Genomic DNA, 18,770 nt, shown 5'->3' on the forward strand with positions numbered 1-18,770 from the left:
CCTATAATCAAACTATGCGATACAAAATAAGAATAAAAACTATTTACCATTTCGTTTGCATACACCATTTTCTTTATTTGTACATCTTTCCTCAGCCATGACAGTGAAAGTTTTCACATTTTCACCAGTTAATGGATTAGTTCTAATACCTAATTAATCATAAAACATTAAAGGTAATTAAAAACATTCATAATCTGTGCACTTAATTTTGTAGAATATTTTATACTACTTATATACTTTTTTAAGTAAGCTGTAATCTCAACAGAAAATTCTCGAAGTTCTAGTGACGAGCTTCGATTAGTAGAGTTCAACTGTGCCTGGTATGAAGCAGTTTGTTTGTCGAAGAAAATGGAAGATTCTCGCGAAACATTGTAGATTAATTGAAATTATATATTAACACTAGTGAATACCAGTTCAATGGTCTCAAGTTTAAGCGTTTGAGTGTGAATCCGAAGGCCCTTGGTTCGAATCCCATGTGCGGGATCGTGGGTGTTCACCACTGAGGAGTCGCATAGTAGGACAAAACGGTTATCCAGTGCTTCTAAGTCTTCACTAGTGGTTTAACAATGATGGGTTCATAAACTTCAAAAATGGATCATCCACAAGAAACTATCATACTAAAATCTATAAAGTTTTATAAATTCGGAATGTAATCAACAGATATTTCATTGAAAAATCATGAAAAATCTCATAAAAGCAAATACAAGTTATAGCACCCCTCCTAAGATGAAGTTTTCCTACGGTTAATTATGTCAAACCCTTTAATTAACTTATTTAATAGACAATGTTATTCGAACAGTAACAAATGGTCTATGTCTTTGTATTATCATTATTATTACATCTATATGATCATATATGCTTGGTTACATGTGACAGCCTACACATATATTCCTTCCTTTATCTTAGCCGTTAGTCACTTAGAAATCTCTTAATCAATCTATCGCCCCCCCATATATATTATGTATGTGTTGGTGAATTGTTTTATTTGCTTATCCAATGGATATCCATCGCCGGTAGCAAGATCTCAACAAATATGGTGCTAGAACGAAAATTCATCACAAAAACGTCGTGTGTGACCGGCCTCAAGTAATTGTCACTTGGGCACTGTGGTTATGCTATCAGATCCTTAAGACCACCTATAACCTAGTTTCCTTTTCATGTACTTCTAGAAGAATGTTTGCACGTTGTGGGCGACCGGGAAGTGATAACTGCCCTCATACCTTTGACAGCACTAAAGATCACTGACTGAATAATGACATAGTATTCTACAATCAACTTGACCTGGTCACGAAAACTGATCATTTGTTTTCAGCTTTAAAATAACTCATAAGTATATGGCTAAAAGTTTTGAGTTTTGACAAGTTCGCCACCTGCCTCGTTTATCTTTACTCACACAGTCAGGTAAGATTAGACTGGAAAGATGTTGAAATCTTGAATGTAAGGAATATTAAGAACATCAGAGAAGCATGATAGTCAGTTCAATCAACAATTAATAAACATGTAGAAATCGATCCAATTTATTAAACAGTCAGAATAATCATGACAGATTAAAACTTCTTCTGAAGCCTATCTGGGGCTACTTCCGGTCCCATACCCGGATAAAAGAGAAGGGTTGGGCATGGGGTTAACGACCTTATCGCGTAGAAAACTAACTCGCTAAAAAAACGCTAACAGGAAAATGACAGAATAAAGGTCAATAAGAACCAATCATGATTAAGGTCGATAAGACATTAGTCATATTTTAAGGAAGTTGAATACTTCACTTCTACGTGAAGTTTATGCTGATGATAATGTTCAGAATAATAATGAAAACTCTACGATCAAACTAACCAACTCAGAGTAAGAAACTTTACCAAAATGATCGATCTAAACTACTAAATCTTATCCACCATCTTAAAGTCAGATAAAATCACTGACAGTTAAATAGAACAATTTAGGGATAAAACTGGACAATTATTCACTTTCATTATTGAGTTACTACTGCTTTATTCCAACTCCGCCCGGGACCCCTTTAGGGCTCCTGCTAGTCTCAAGTCCCAATAAAAAAGGGGGGTTAGGCGTGAGGTTAGTGACCTCATCCCGTAAAAAAACTAACTCATTAAAAAACGCTAACCAGAAAAAATAATTTAGATTATTTAAAATGCTTTACTTCAGATGTTTTCGAGCTTTGCGAGTTACAGATGATCAGGACATCCAAATAAAAGTCACTCAAATAATGAACATTAAACTAACAATTTGTTCCATACATTTTGTAAACCTTTAACACATGAACTCTTGACACTAACTTCTTAAGAATTTCTAGTTCCCCAGACCTTTGCTACACTTAAACCCTCGAAACGAAAACTAAAGGTGGGAAATACGATACAAAGAAAACTTTCTGAGATTAATTTAGGCACAAAAGTAAAGTAAATTTAAAATCTTGTGTGTGACCTTAATACTTTACAGGTACTAGAACCATCCACGCATAATTAACTGTTCAATCCAGATATAACAAATGATCTATCATTTCTCAAGAACATTCTAGGAACTTCCTTTCAAACTTTGAATAATGAAATAACTTCAACATTTCCCCAGATTTTAAATATTTTTCTGACACACTCTAAAGAATTCTTTGTAGTCTGTGGGGTAGTACACCTGGTAAACTTCAATTTGTCCCTGCCCCAAAATTCCCTGGTACGGCCGAGTGTGGGAAGAGTCAGCTCTCTCTATCTCGAAATGCTCTCACATAGCCACTCAGTCACAGAAGTCCTACCCACTGCCTCCTAAAGGTGGTGGGGGTGTTGTTTACGAAATTGAGAGGACAAAAAGCGAATTTCCAACGCTTTAACCGGGTTGGTGGATATAGAGGACCCACCAAGGGGAGTTGGAAAACTCTGATTCCAAACCAATGATGTATATAGGCTCCAGGATTCATAAGGAACAAATGGCGTATGAATTAGTTATTGGTCAACGGCTAACATGGAACTGCATCTCCTAACGTTTCTCCACTGCCTTATGGATCAGACCTTTAGGTTACAGTTTCTGAGTGTGGCCCCCCCTAAGACAACCACCTGTTTCGGTCTGGACACCCAGGGATCATCACAGCTCATACACAAATCAACTGACTTGTGTGCCCCATATTGATTCGATACCTCTTTGTACCAGTATTTATGTGTTCAAATAGAAATAGAATAAATAATTTCTCGCTAATTATCAACCAAATCATCTTTATATTCATTTTGAAGTTCTTTGTATGGCTACTTGGACCGATGCATATATGTGCCTGGTCCTACGTTGTAGCTGACTGACTGACTGACTATAAACAACCTTTTAGAATGATATAAATTATCTCAACGTTTCATAGTTACACAATTGACCTTGAATGGAGGTCATTTTGAGGCATAAAAATTAAAATTATGCTCTTTAGCAAATTCATTAAACTATTTTATTTAAACTTTAGTTCAATAAACAAATACAGTTTCTTTCTTTTAAGACGAATTGTACATTCTAATTAGAATTTAACCTTATTGTACAATGAAAGATGAATAACATTCACACGCCAGATAGAAGACCCTGGGTTCAAATTCCGCGAACCGGATTGTAGATGCACACTGTCGAAGAGTCCCACAACTTGATGAAACTGCCATTCAGTGCTTCTTAAGATTTTTTTAATGATGATCTAACATCAATCAGTTCATGATCTCAATTAAAAGAAAATTTGGGAAATCTTACCAGTAGAACTTTTGGCTCGTCTAGTTTTTCCATTATATCTACCAATTGGATCCCATTCACGATCACCAAAATTTCCTCTCCCAGAAATGGGATCACGTTGTGCTATAGATATATGTACAAAGGATACCATTATGTAATGAAGTCATTATTGGGAATAACGAAAAGTAAACGAGTATAATCAGTATCCAATATGATTCACATTGGAAGCGATTCGAATATATGTATACATGAAAAATATTATAGCAACAAGTCATTGATACTCAGTAACACTTGTAGAATGAGGATAGTGCACAATAAGTCAGTGCAAAAAAAAACAGTCATAGGGAGACGATTGTTGATTACAACCCAGACTCTAACTTGTTGAACGTTATAAAAAGATCATTGTAAATCATACAGATCAGCTAGTTATGTGAATCATCAACAAGCTGATCATTTATAAACAATATTCTTTTCAAAAAGTAAATGATAACATAATAGTTCTAATAAACTATGGTTTACCATTAAAATAAACCAAGTGAAGTACCCTTTCATGGTTTACATGACAGATAGAACTTAGTTAGTCAACCATTGCTATTTAGCCGTAGTGTAGAATTTTTCAGTAACCTGAATCTGCGGTCACATCGGAGATTGACTACATGACCATCAGATCTCATAATGTGCTTAAGCTTTAAATCACTAAGTTAGCCCCCAATGATTTGTATTGCTAACTTAAATCAACGAACAATATTGAGCAGTCATCATTCAATTTCATCGGTGAATGACAACTTCACTCTTAGTGCAGTCGAAATTAATTAATCATGGCCCGTCACTAAATCTCCAATAAGTACCTCTGTAAAGAGTTGTCCAGTAGATAATCATTCTCAGTAGTTGTCCAATGTCATTCCGTGATATAAGTTATCAAACTGACCAACCTACTCAAACTTCTCAGTGCTGAAATGATCTTGTTTGACCGAACAGATGTTTCACATAATGTTCACGAACCTATTACTAAGGTACTTATGAAATTATTTCAAAATATTTAATTACATTTAAAGCAGTCACTTATGATATGATTAACCAGGACAATAATGGAAATTACCCAGCGAAGCCATACAGCTAAGGGACTCTAATACAAATAAATTACTTCAACTAATTTCGGGAATAAATTGAAAATGATTTCACAGTATTATTTAAAGTCCCTAACATTCTAAACACCTAAAGATTCCTTTTGACGTTTACATCCATTTCAGATAGTTCTTTATCATCGATGTAGGGCCTAGTGGGAATGTACCGTAGTGTGAGTCATCAACTTTCACATTAGCACAACCAGAAAGAAAACTGACAGAATGAGAAACAGAAAAAGAGATAAATTTCAAGTACAATGGGAAATGAAACATGCACAATTCAATTTACAATAAGGAGAAAATGAGATGAAAAGTTATCAAGCATACTTAGCATAAAATTTAAAACAGAACAGAGAAGAGGAGGCAACGGCTCAATAAGAAGTTCTATAATCGAACACCTTGTGAACACAGGTCATTCAATGAAGACAGATTCTGCGTTCAAAGTCATCTACAAGGTAAGTAGAAGCCTTCCTAAGACAATTAGACTGCATCTTATTTGCATTGCCGAGGCAATAGCCATACATTTTGAAAAACCAGAATTATGTGTACAAAAGAGACTGGTACAACCTCTTCTTTTACCATGGTCTTAATGTATTAAACATTTTTTTCTCTTTCTTCATATTCTTGTCCCCTTACAGCCACCTGCTTCACCTTCCATCTTCCCTTCAAATCTTCTACCCCCAACCGGTTTGTTTTTATTTCCACGATCATTCCGATTACATTTCATCTCTGTTTCAACATTTTTGTGTTATTTTATCATGCTGAGCCATCCTTACCCGATGAATAATTAAGCCATTAACTATCAAACTTTCCTTGTTTTTAAAAATTTTGTTTTCTAATACCTTTGTTTATTTAACCTCACTGTCACCATGTATAACAGAAGTTTATTATCAGTATTATTATCACCCTGTAAAAATAAGTATATATATTTGCGATTGTACAGCTTTGAAAATGAATTCACCGAAAAGGGGAGAACTCTTCGCTGAATTGGTCTTTCTTTCTTATTTAATGTCATAATGGGTGTATTCCGTTTACAACAGAGAATGTTAGCAACTGTACTAATATGATCTTCTGTCCTGACCGTTACTGCTACCTTGACGTGGTGATCGCGTTTGCTTATTGTAATGAACCAGTTGAGCTATACTAGCTGGAACAACCATTTCTCAAGGTCCTACCATGCCAGACAGGTCTGTTGAAGAGCAGTAAGAATAAAAGCAGCAAATCTAAAGTGCGAAGGCAGAGTCATACTGCTAACTGTACAGATGTGTGACGGCAGTAAGGTGTTTTCTTCAGACAACCAGCATAAAAGTGATGCTGCCTTCTCACAAGGAAGGATGAAGTTAGAAAAGGTCAACCCTGAAATTGTACACCTCACAGCTGAAAACAATATTTAAGGAATGTCAACATGACGACTACATATATCAATGAACGAATTTCCAATCCCTATCAGGAATTAGAATTTAATTTTAACAGTTGAGTCATTGATTTGGATCATACGTGCCTAAAAATCATTATTCACATGTTTTCTTATCTACAAAGGTTGAAACTAGTGAATAATGAGGAAGTTTGTCCATGCTTCTAGACAATTCAGAAACCTTAAGGGGGTAAAACCTATACGAAGAAAACAAAAAATCTATCTCGATCTGATACATTCTAGAAATCAACAGCGAAATAACTGTCACTAATAAAATTTTCTAGACTAAGACATTACTGATAATATAAGCAGTGGAATCCGGGCGTGCGTTTCGTCCTGTTTGAGACTCATCAGCTGGATGTACCTGAACCCTAAAGTGGATGTTCACTTCAGGGATTGAATCCAATACCGTTTGTTTCAAATGACACCGCATTATCCACTTAGCTACTGAGTCCTGATAGCCACTTGCAATGCGCACAGTATGCACATATGCCAGTAAGAGACTGATCAAGTGCAGTCGTAATCATCAATGAGAAGATTCATGTAAAAGTAATACCAAGTGAATTTACTACTGATAATAGTTTCAACAGTTTACTAGAGATGATCTACTTGTTTATTCATCATATTGTTTTAACTTTATTCGTTCATTATTTGAAAATATGATGGAAGCAATTTCTTTGATTATGTATACCCATTCTTAACAATGCACTATGTAGTCGAATATGTTCAGAAGACTACTACTTATATAAATTGACATTTCATATGATACTGATTCTTAACACTGAGTTACTGAAATAATAAAATTTCCAGTTCACTTGTCAATATATTCCACATCATAGCAGTGAATATTCCATTCATTGAAGATTAGTCAATGTAAATAGTGTTAAAGTTTATAGATGCTTCAATAATTCTTAATGGTTAAAAGTACAAACTGAAAAGACAAGAGAAAATAAACAGTAAGTAACTGGCTTCAAGATGTGTTTCCTAGAGTTCTAATGAGTAGACGTAACCAATGGAGTCAAAACATGTCTGTTGTCAGGCAGTTACTGACTAAAGATAATCATGAACAGTTGTACAATATAGTGAATTGGTTGAAGGTAGACATTAACACCGTTGAATACTGGCTCAGTAGTCTAGAGGTTAAGTGTTCGTAAACGAGACCGAAGGTCCTAGGTCCGAATCCCGCGTACAAGATCGTGGATGCTCACTGTTCACGAGTCCCATACTAGGACGAAATAATCAACCACTACTTCTAGGTTTCTCAGGGTGGTCTAACTTAAATCAATCATTAGGAATTACTACAATTTCCATAAAATCGTATTCAGACAGTAAGTTTTCTATTTTGCCTAAAGCTTTTTTATCTTCTCTATTATTCAATTTGTCTGGGAAAAAGAAATCAAATTAGTTTCAATGAATCAATAATGAATAACCATGACCATTCGAATGAGAAAACCGAATAACTGAATCAAATATTTGAAACGGATTGGCTAGTTACATGAATGTTTTTTCTCCTTTTTTCCCTCTTTCTTTCTCTCTGTTTTTTTCTTCTTTGAAAAACAAACAAACAATTTATGCTTGTTTGTCAATGATGTCGATGAATCATTTTTTTCATAGACAAATAAACAACTCAAATACTCTATTAGTCATTCTAATCAAATCTAATGTATAGTCTAATTATCAGAAGGGGTTTTGTGGAGATTGTAGTAATTTCAATAGTTGAAATCATGAGTCAATTGAAGTTAGATCACTATGAACAACTTGGAAGCACTGGACGGCTGTTTTGTCTTGGTATAGGACTCCGCAGTAGTGCTCATTCAAGATCCCATCTCTCCCACTGCGAGATTCAATCACAGGACCTATCAGTCTCGCGCGCGAGCGTTTAACCATTAGACCACTGAGCCGACATTCAATGATGTTAATGTCAAAGTTCAACAAATCGATGAAATTGCGCCACCGTACACCATTGTCTTCAATGAACTAATATCTCACAACAGACCTGGTTGAACTCCACTGATCACTGCTTCTCACAAGAACTCCAGGAAATGCCGCTGGAAGTCAGTCACTGGTGAGAAAATGACTATTATCAGAAGGGGTATTTTGGAGATTTTATTGATTTCAATAGTTCAAATCACGAGTGAATTGAAGTTAGACGACCATGGAAAACTTGGAAGCACTGGACGGCCGTTTCGTCCTAGTATGGGACTCCTCATCACCGCGCATTCAACCAGGTCTGTTGTGAAATATCAGCTCACTGAAGACAATGGTGTACGGTAGCGCAACTTTGTGTATTGTCTAACTGACAATGTGGATTTAAGGTACAAGATTGAGGAAAAGTTTTTGATGAAATTTTATTGTCTCAAATTTCAGATTCAAGTTTGTTGTGATGATGTTGTTCAGAAGAACAATGGAAGCTCCACAACTATTCCATTCAACTCTGAGAACAAAACTTCATTAAAATCATCCACTTGAGTTACAAGTCTTCTCCATCAACTGAAGAAAAGTGGAATATGAATGTGCAAAAGTAACTAGATTTGGTAAACGCTTGGATTATGGTTAGTATCTTTGTATTTTTATTTAATTGGTTTACGTGTATATCTATGGTATCCTTTCGGTAGTCGAATAGACTGAAAAAGATATCAATTAGAGTATTTATTTTGTTCATATTTATTTGAACACATAAATATTGCAATGGTTGAGATCATGAGTCAGTTGAAGCTAGACCACCATGGGAAACCTGGAAGCACTGGACGGCCGTTTCGTCCTATTGTGGGACTCCTCAGCAGTGCGCATCCACGACCTCGCCCCCTGCGAGATTCGAACTCAGGACCTACTGGTCTCACGTCCAAGCACTTAACCACTAGACCACTGAGCCGGCATCAAACGGTATTAATGTCTTACTTCAACTAATCCACATAAATATTGGTACAAAGGTACATCCAATACATATGCACCACAAAAATCATTTGATTTGTGTGTGGGCTGTGATACTGTCCGGGTACCCAAACTGAAGTAGGTGGTTTACTTAGGTGGCCACACACGGACCCTTCAAACTAAGGGTTTGATCCACAAGGCAGTGGGGCAACATCAAGAGATGCAGTCCCACGGTAGCCGGTGACCAACGATTGGTTCACACGCCATTTCCTCCTTCAAGATCCTAGAACTCATATACGTCATTAGGTTGGAATCATGGTTTTTCAACCCCCCCCCAGATGGATCCTTCATATGCATCAACCCGGTTAAAGCACCGGACATTCGATTTTGATTCTCTCAATTTCGTAAACAACAATAATGCCACGAGAAGGCACTGATCACTCTCTACTGGATCGATAGTTTGTCTAATAAGTTGTAATAAGGTAATATACTCAGTTGGTTAATTTTCATATGAATTTTCTGTCATTATCGTAATAGAAATATCTTTTTCAAACATAATGGATAAACGTAAGTGCTAAAAGATGTGTCACACGAATTTTCAATTCCAGTGTACATTTCTCTGACAGTGTGCGTTCACAACTTCACACAGTGATGAACGACAGAAATTTTCGAATCCAATTAGAGAACCAAATATTTTCGTATTATGTCGTCTTTTCCTAATCCTTTCTAATACCGATTTCTACTATTATTATTCATACTACTACTCTGGGGTTTTCAGTAACGATTTTATCGTACTGAGTAAATGTAATGTTGTTACTTAGATACGAAGATATTCCAAACACTATGCTGTTCATAACTGACTAACTATCCCTTGTATCATTCAATAAGTTCAATAGTCTGATCCGTTATTTTATTTTCCTTAGAGAACTATCAACAGTTTACATTCAAACTATAACATTAGTCTACAAATGATCATCATTCATTTCAATCTTGAAATATAATGAACATTTCGTAATCTCCAACAACAACAACAACAATAACAACAAAATTATTCGCTTTGTATATTGATCAAAATGAATTGACTACTAATTTCAGTATCCCAGTATAATCTCATTGAAATGGTAACCAATTAAATTGAATTATTGATCTTAACGGTATCGATTTCAATGTAGATGGGTATTTTTTTTGTTTGTTTTATTCGGTATGTAGAAAATGTACAAACAATTCGTAAATGTTTCTTTGCCCTTGGTTTCAATCACAGTAACCATCAGGTATGAAACGTTTTTCTATAGTTTCATTGTGTTTTTTTCCCCTCTTAATACTGAATGGATTGTTGACAAAGCAAGGAATGTGTTGTACCATTGTGAATTATGTTAGTGACAATCAGTTCTGATTATATTTTGATTAGAATTTTGTATAGTGATTATTTATTATTTATATAGACATTTATACAAGAAGGTACCAAATATATATATGCGTCACAGAAATCATTCGATTTATGTAAGGTCTGGGAGCACCCAAACCGAAGCATATGGTTTTCCTAGGGATACACTCCACGAGCATATGACTTAAAGGTTTAATCCACAAGTCAGTGAGACAAAATCAGGAGATACACTCTCATGGTAGTTGGTCAACGAGAATAGATTCTTACGCCATTTGTTCTCTCTGGATCCTGGAGATCATGTGCACCATTGGTTTGCAATCAGGTTTCCCTAACTCCCCCAAGTGGTCCTTCATATCCACAAACCCAATTGAAGCTCTGATCATTCGCTTTTCGTACTCTCAATCCAGTAAACAACACCCTCAACACGGGAATGCAGTGAGTAGCATTTCCCTAGTGGTGGCTGTATACGCGTGGCCATGTGAGAGCATTTCCAAAGACAGAGAGAGAGCGGACTCTCCTCACTCTCAACTGCATCAAGACATTTGAGGGTGAAATGTGGCAATGGACCGTTGCAATGTGGAAGTGCTGGGTTGACTGAAAACTTGTCCTGTCACTAGGAGACTTTATATTTTGTGACACATCTCAGATTGATGTGAAAATCACTTCGAATGCAGACACACTCCGTTGATGAGTTCTAAATAGGATGAGAAGTGCGTAGTGGATTCCACTGCTAGCCATTATCCATCTCTCCTTATGATTCTTGTGATATTTATTCAGTATATCATTGGTTTAGTTTTAAATTGATAGTAATGTTTATGTAATATTTATTCAATATTATAACCGTTTGTATTGATTTATTGTGACATTTGCTCGGCGTAATATTTGGTTGTTTTTGTAAGATACTGGAGCCTATGTGCACCAATGGTTGGAGATAACCGTTTTCCAACTACTCTAGATGGATCTCCGAAATCCACTGAACCGGATAGAGCAGCGGACGTTCCCCAGTCGTCGTCTCAATTTCATAAACAACTCCCCCCTCCCTGCCACGAGAAGGCAGTGTGTAGGACTTTCCCGACAGTGGCTGCGTACGCGTGGAGCAAAACCGATAAAAGTGTGTGATTTTTATTTTTTCTATTACTAGTAAATTATGTCAGCTAGAGTACCGAAGAAAGTTGTTTTACCCTAACACACTTCATTAATGTTTTGCCTCCCTTAGCTATTTTCTAAAACAAAATGACAGATGGGATGATAGTCTGAAACATTCAGGTTTTATGATGAAATTTTATTATCGCTGTTACTGAACCAGGAATTAAAATTTGGCTATATTATGAGTTTGTTATATAATTATAGATACACTAAAACAACTCAATTATGCAAAGGAAGATGAAACTATACATACATATGTGAAATGATTCAGACAGTAAACAGTGATTGATTAGATAAATGATTCACCTATAATAAGTCAAGTACACTTTCATTCCTAATACTATGTGGGTTTAAGACACACAATGATATTTTTTGCCCGGTTCGTTATTTTGTCTTTCATTCTAGAAAAGTCAGTCTTCGCCTGTGGATTCATTTATCCCAGTTTAACAATTGATGTGAGTTATATTTCAAGTTAACCTACAAATGTCACTAATTCCTTACAAAACTATTTAGCCTAGAAATGATCCTCTGTTTATGAATGGCTAGTTTCGAAATGGATTATCCATAGTCGATAGCCAAAGTGTGTTGGAGTCAAAGAAACCAGATATGATCATATTTACTGATGGCAAAATAAAGCGAATTCGTTCTATCAATGTTTCAGTATGAGAAATACATAGCTAATGACCTATGTACATAGTCTGCTTTAAAGATTGTTTATCATCCTAAAATGGTGAAAACCAAATCATTTTCTTTGCTTCTGTCGATAACAAAAGATTGATGAACAGATAGAACGATGATTGAATATTAAGTCTTTAATGATACTTGAGAGAAATTTTCAACAAATTTTATCCAATGTTTATGGTTGTTGAACTCACTGAAAAGGTACTCTTTTTAAACGGAGCAGATATTTCAGTGATAAACGTCACTATAGAAAGGATGTTACAATGCCAGGAAAATTGAGAAGTTGGACTCCTCAGAACATTCGATGACAGTCGAAACAAGATAGAACAAATGTATTGTGACAAATGAGAAGTGATGTGTAATGGAACAACGACTTATGTTCGTGGAAGTTTATGCAGTATAACTATTATGACTTTAGTACACATATTTATTGAACAGAGCAGTGTATTCTAGGATATAAGCATATTGTACAAAATCAAGTAAAGTCATGTTTTTCTTTAAACCCATGACCAGAGCAAAATCTTTTCGGAAATATAAATGACAGATATTCCATTGGATAACAATTTGAGATAAAGCCACCATGTATTTAAGAAGGAGAAAACTTTATGTTTTTCCAGAAAAACTCAAGTAACTATTTACTGTTTGATTGTATTTTCCCATTGTTATTTAGGACTGCAAATGATCACTCTCTTGTTGACATATGTGCATCTTGTGCGGAGTGCCTCGATACTGCTTTAAGTCACAAGCTTTATAGGCAACGATGGATAGTAGCTAACAGTGGAATCCAGTTTGACGCGCATTTCGTCCTATTTTGGACTCGTCAGCCGGATATACCTGCATCCCAGAATTGATGTTCACTCCGAGAGTCGAACTGGCACCGTTCGCTACCATCGCGTTATCGACTTATCGACTGATTCCTGATAGTCACCAGCTTGTGAAATAGGGTGAAGATTAAATTCACTTATCATTGTTTGCTTGTATCTTCCCATTGTTATTGGTTTAAGACAGTAAATGAACAGTTTCTTGTTGACATTCTTGTGCATTCTATGAGGATTTCTTTCAGTTACAAGCTTTATAAGCATAGTTAGATGGAGTCTCGGAGTGAACATCAATCCTTGGATGCAGTACTTCAAGCTGATGTGTCCCAAATAGGACGAAACGCACATCCTGAGTTGCACTGTTAGCCACTATCCATCTTTGCTTACTTACAGTTTTATTTATTCATTGTACATTACACTATTTTTCAAGTGTTACACTTTACAGATTCATTAACTATTTGACATAATTTTTGTGACATTCAATTGGGTAGTGTTTAATGCTCCTTTTTTCATAAGAACAGTAATGATAATTATATGCATTTTGATAGGAATTACTATTAATTATTATGACTTTAAACACCTTTTCCCTTTCAGTAAATATAAACAAGACTTACGTTCTCGAGGAGTTCCACTACGTGAACCATTAGTTGTACGCAATCTATCAACTTCATCACCAAGATCACCAGTTATAGCGATTGGATTACGTGTTGGTTCTACAATAAATAGTGAACATAAATGATCATGAAAGGATATAAAAACGATTTTCTCAGCAGTGATTAATTGTTAGATCTAATTTTTGTTCAGGGAATAACTCACTATGAAGCTAAATCTTATACTAACGATGCTAGGTTTGAAGCGGTTACGAGTTCACTTAGACCGCGAACGGAACAAAGACTAATGACCAAAGACCAATAAACTAGCTATTCTATTGCGTTCCAGCCCCGCTAACTAGAGAGAGGAGTCGAAGTCCGAACGAGGAAGTATATTCTGCAAAAAGTCAGAAGCACGAGTGATAACAATAGACAAAAATCAAAACGTATATATACAGCACAAAACCGTCCTTGTGAAGCATACTAAAAGACACAACGGACCAATAGCGTTTAAGATTCTCCCAAATGGGAAGTACGACATGAAGGTGAAATGAGCGCTTTTGGCGCGAAAACAAAGAAATTCAAATTTTCTAAATAAAATTACAAAATTAGGTCCATTTCCAAGTGAGTTCTGGAAACATATATATATATATATATATATATATATATATATATATATTGACACCGTTGAAAGCTGACTCAGCGAACTAGTGGTTAAGCGCTCGCACGCCGGGGTGATAGATCCTAGGTTCGAATCTCGCGAGGCGGGGTCGTGGATGCGCACCGCTGAGGAGTCCAATGAAATATATATATGAAAATACAATACACTAGACATTCATGACGAGATCCTATGAAAAGAATTTAACTACATTATTGATTATTTCAGTGTGGAATCAACACAGTAAATCAACTGGCGAGACTATAATTTATGAACGAACCAATAAGTTATAAGATAAGAGGTCTCGAATTTTGGCACGAAATTCACTCATCCATTTGGCTAAATAGAGTTTCGGCATTATAGCTGATGTTAGTTCGTGATGAAAACCTTAAATCTAATTCCTAACCTTAAACATCAACTGTAAATCATAATTCTAATTCTCCATACTGGTTTATAATCCTCATTTAGTTCTAGTTATTAGGTGGATGCTCTCAAGGTCACCCCAGTATTGCTCAAAGGTCGTCCATAAATTATAGTCTTACCAATCAACTCAGTAAGTGAAAGGATTAAGAATTTTGGAATGTAACAAACGACATTGATTGTAAAGAAAAGTCTAACTTAACTAATTTAGTTCAGAAGGAATAAATGAAATCAACTGAAATAATTCCAATATTTAACTCTTAAAAGTGTTTCAAGTCACTTCAGGACAATTGGTCGTTATCGAAATTTCAATGTTTAAAGATTAGTCAAGTATAATTTTCACATAAAAGTAGCAAAAGGTCAGTTGATAACAGGCAGAAGTGACCTCAAGGTCAAGTGCATTTGATTGGGGTCTGTGAGTCAATTTTCAAAGGATTGTGTAGTATATATATATATAAATCAGTATGTGTTAATTTCATTCAGTAGCCCAATACACTTTCTCCTCCACTCTTATGTTCTTGCTTAAGTAGTAATTTGGTTCATACCGTATATTAGTATCAGATTTCGGACCTTGCTCTGATATTACATTAGGCAATTAGTTATGCTATGGTTTATTGATTGATGTATTAACACTACTATTCAATGAAAACAACATTCTTATTGTTTCCTATTACTGTCTGAATCACTGTACACTATAAAAATGTCCAAACGGACAAAATATATTAAAGGTATATACATACAAACATATGTACATGCATAATTATAAATAATTTGACATTTCAGTTTATTCTATTCATTTTGATCAACAGCAACAACAAACGTTTCACTTGCCAAATTAGTTTTTAGTTTTTGTATTCATCTCTCGTATTTATACTCTACCATTCAAGGGACAATATTAAATGATACTAAAGAATCTTATAAATTGAATTTACGACTAATAAGTACAGGTAAGAAGGATAGGATTATGAAAAGTCACTTGATTTGTGTGTAGGCTGTGATACTGACCGGGTGCCCAAACCAAAGAAGGTGATTTCCTTACGGGGTCACAACCAAGGCCTTTAACCTAAAAGTCTGATCAACAAGGCAGTGGGACAACGTAAAGAGATTCAGTCCCATAGTTTCCGATGACCAACAGCATGTTCAATCGCCATTCGTTCTCTCAGGATTCTGGAGCCCATGTACACTATTGGTTTGGAATCGTGGTTTTCCAACTCCACTACGTTGACCCTCCGTGTACACCAACCCGGTTAAAGTTCCGGACCTTCGTTTTTCGTCCTGTCAACTTCGTAAACAACACCGCCGCCACCGTGAGGAGGCAGTGAGTAGGACTTTCCTGACAGTGGCTGTATAAGCGTGGCCATGTGAGAGCATTTCTGGAGGAAGAGCGGACACTTCCCACCCTCAGCCGTATCAAAACAGTTATAAGGGGAGATAATGTTGGCTAGAAATGGAATCCGAATGCACGTTTCGTTCTATTTCGGACTAGTCATCTGTATCTTACAGTTTGTCTTCATTATATGACTCAAACCCAGTGCCGTTCACTTTAAAAGAAATCGCATTATTTACTTAGCTACTTAGCCCATATAGCCACTAGCTTGTGCAACGTGGTAAAGTTTGACGCAAGTACATTTGTCTGACGAGTCTCAAATGGGACGAAACTCATGTCTTGGATTCAACTACTAATCACCATCGTCTCCACTTATAATGTTGTAACATAAGGTGATATTGAGGGACCCCGAACAAGGTGAACATATGTCAATAAGAGACTGATCAATTTCAAACAAGATTCAAACAACCAACACAAAATGAATTAAATTATAAATTGGTAGTTGAACCATAATACAGTAATCAAAATTTATTTAGACGTTCAAGATAAACGGGATCAATATTGTTTAAAGTTGTAAGTGTACATTCCCACCAAGAGTCATAGATTGGCTTCATTGTTCGCTGATTAACAGTCTGATAACAGAGCTTGAATTTTATAATCAAGCTGTTTGCTTGCTAGAACATAAATTTAGAAAGGATTCCTGAAATGTTTGTGAGAAACAATGACTGGTGATGGTTTCTACTTTCTTGATCAAAGCGGAATAAATAATACTTACACACAATATGTTAAATTGTTTGATTCTAGATATGCGAACATTTCGATACCGAATTAATGTTCTTAGAATAATGCTCTCTCTTAACAAGACATAAAAGAGATAGGTTCAACTAGTAGAAGGATTGTAGATCGGAACTATTGAAAAGTCCTATATTATGATACAATAACTATCCACTGATTACAGGGTTCCTTCAACTGATTTTATTCTATATAACAAAGAGTGTCTAAGGAAAAAAAATTGTTCAGTGTTTTCCTGATTGTTTTCTCTACCAACAAAGAACATTGATCGATTGTGTAACATAAACAAAATACAGGTCAAAAATAGTTTAATAACTTACGTTTACTCTTCTTAGCTGTATGTCCATTATTCTTACATACTGTTGCATTATCTACATCCCATGCAATTAATGTTGTGTTGAAAGCTATTTGTTAAGCAAAGAGAATTTTAAAGAGTACACTGCAATTATATGAATTAATGAGAACACATTTTCCACATGAAATAACATGTACATTAGATTATCGTATTGTTCTACGTCAGTAGATGAGATCTGAACTGAAGTCATTAACAGACACTATATACAGTTGATAAGAGTGAGTTAAAACAAGAAATCAAGAAACAGAACTGAAAGTGGATAGGTCACACAACTGCGTCACAAGGCAAGCCTTCACTTGGAACCCTTAAAGCCATAAGAAAAGAGGAAGACCAAAAAAACACATTACGCCGAGAAATAGTGACAGATATGAGAAGAATGAATAACAATTGGATAGAACTAGAAAGGAAGACCCAGAATAGAGTGGGTTGGAGAATGATAGTCGGTGGCTTAGGCTCCATTGAGAGTAACATACGTCAGTAACTAAGTAAGTAAAACAACAAATTTATTATAAAATATCCTATGAAGTGAAACCTCATGAGTTAGTAATAAATACTGATGTTGTCAATCTTTTAATTTGTTTCTAAACACTAAGAATAAATCATAAGTCCTTTGTTAATCCTTGTATGTATAAGAATGGCTTACTTATATAAATTAATATGACTGTTCATTGTAAATTGGAATAGAATAGGTATCTTACATAAGTTCAAGGCTAAATTCATCTCAGGGTTGATGCAAAATCATATCATGTTAACTGATTTTCCATGAAAAAGGTGTTATGCTGTCAAGACATCTTGTAATTCAAATACAAACTAAGGATAAGCTTAAAAGGTACTTTTACTCGATGGCATTTGAGTTCAAGTTCCGAAGTGAACATCAACTCTAGGATGCAGGTATATCTAGCTGACCAATATCTAATTAGACGAAATACGTGTTCTGAATTCCATTGCTAGCCACATTTGGAAATATTATTTGTTATTAAGTTAATCTAACTCTGAGAAATATGAATTCGTATCAGTTATTCGAAATGTCATTTCAATACAAAAATATTTGTATGGTTATGCACAGTACTGTCTATACCATAAATCTGGTATGAATATATTTCATCTCAGTCAGTCAGTCAGTAACAACGTAGAACTTCGTACGTACGTACATCAGTTCGAGTTGCCACACATGTATCTTAGCTAGAGTTATTATACCACCTCAGAGCAGTAATGGATGTAAATACTATAATGAACACTAATATAGTCGAAATAATGATGATATGAATGACAATAAAACAGATCAAACATAGAACACCTGATTGAGATCATGAACCGACTGATGTTAGACAACCGTTGTAAACCTGGAAGCACTGGACGGCCGTTTCGTCCTATTGTGGGACTCCTCAGCAGTGCGCATCCACGATCTCAAGTGCGAATGCCTAACCTACTGGACCACTGATCCGGTATCCAATGGTGTTAGTGTCTAATATCAACCAATCCACGAAATCGCGCGACCAT

At 35.6% G+C, this 18,770-nt stretch overlaps 1 protein-coding gene across 2 annotated transcripts in view; it reads right to left on the minus strand.

Moving 5' to 3' along the window:
• Window positions 1–18,770, minus strand: part of MS3_00008146 (uncharacterized protein) — a 79,174-nt gene that overhangs the window by 30,588 nt on the left and 29,816 nt on the right. For both annotated transcript variants that reach the window (XM_051216501.1, XM_051216502.1), the window contains exons 5-8: window positions 17,236–17,319; window positions 13,743–13,841; window positions 3,712–3,813; window positions 48–149 (exon numbers count right to left, since the gene is read on the minus strand). In XM_051216501.1, coding sequence (XP_051067092.1) covers window positions 48–149; window positions 3,712–3,813; window positions 13,743–13,841; window positions 17,236–17,319 — 387 coding nt within the window. The remainder of the gene's footprint in view (window positions 1–47; window positions 150–3,711; window positions 3,814–13,742; window positions 13,842–17,235; window positions 17,320–18,770) is intronic.

Source organism: Schistosoma haematobium, chromosome 4 (assembly GCF_000699445.3).
Source record: "Schistosoma haematobium chromosome 4, whole genome shotgun sequence".
In the NCBI taxonomy this organism is placed as follows: Eukaryota; Metazoa; Platyhelminthes; class Trematoda; order Strigeidida; family Schistosomatidae; genus Schistosoma; species Schistosoma haematobium.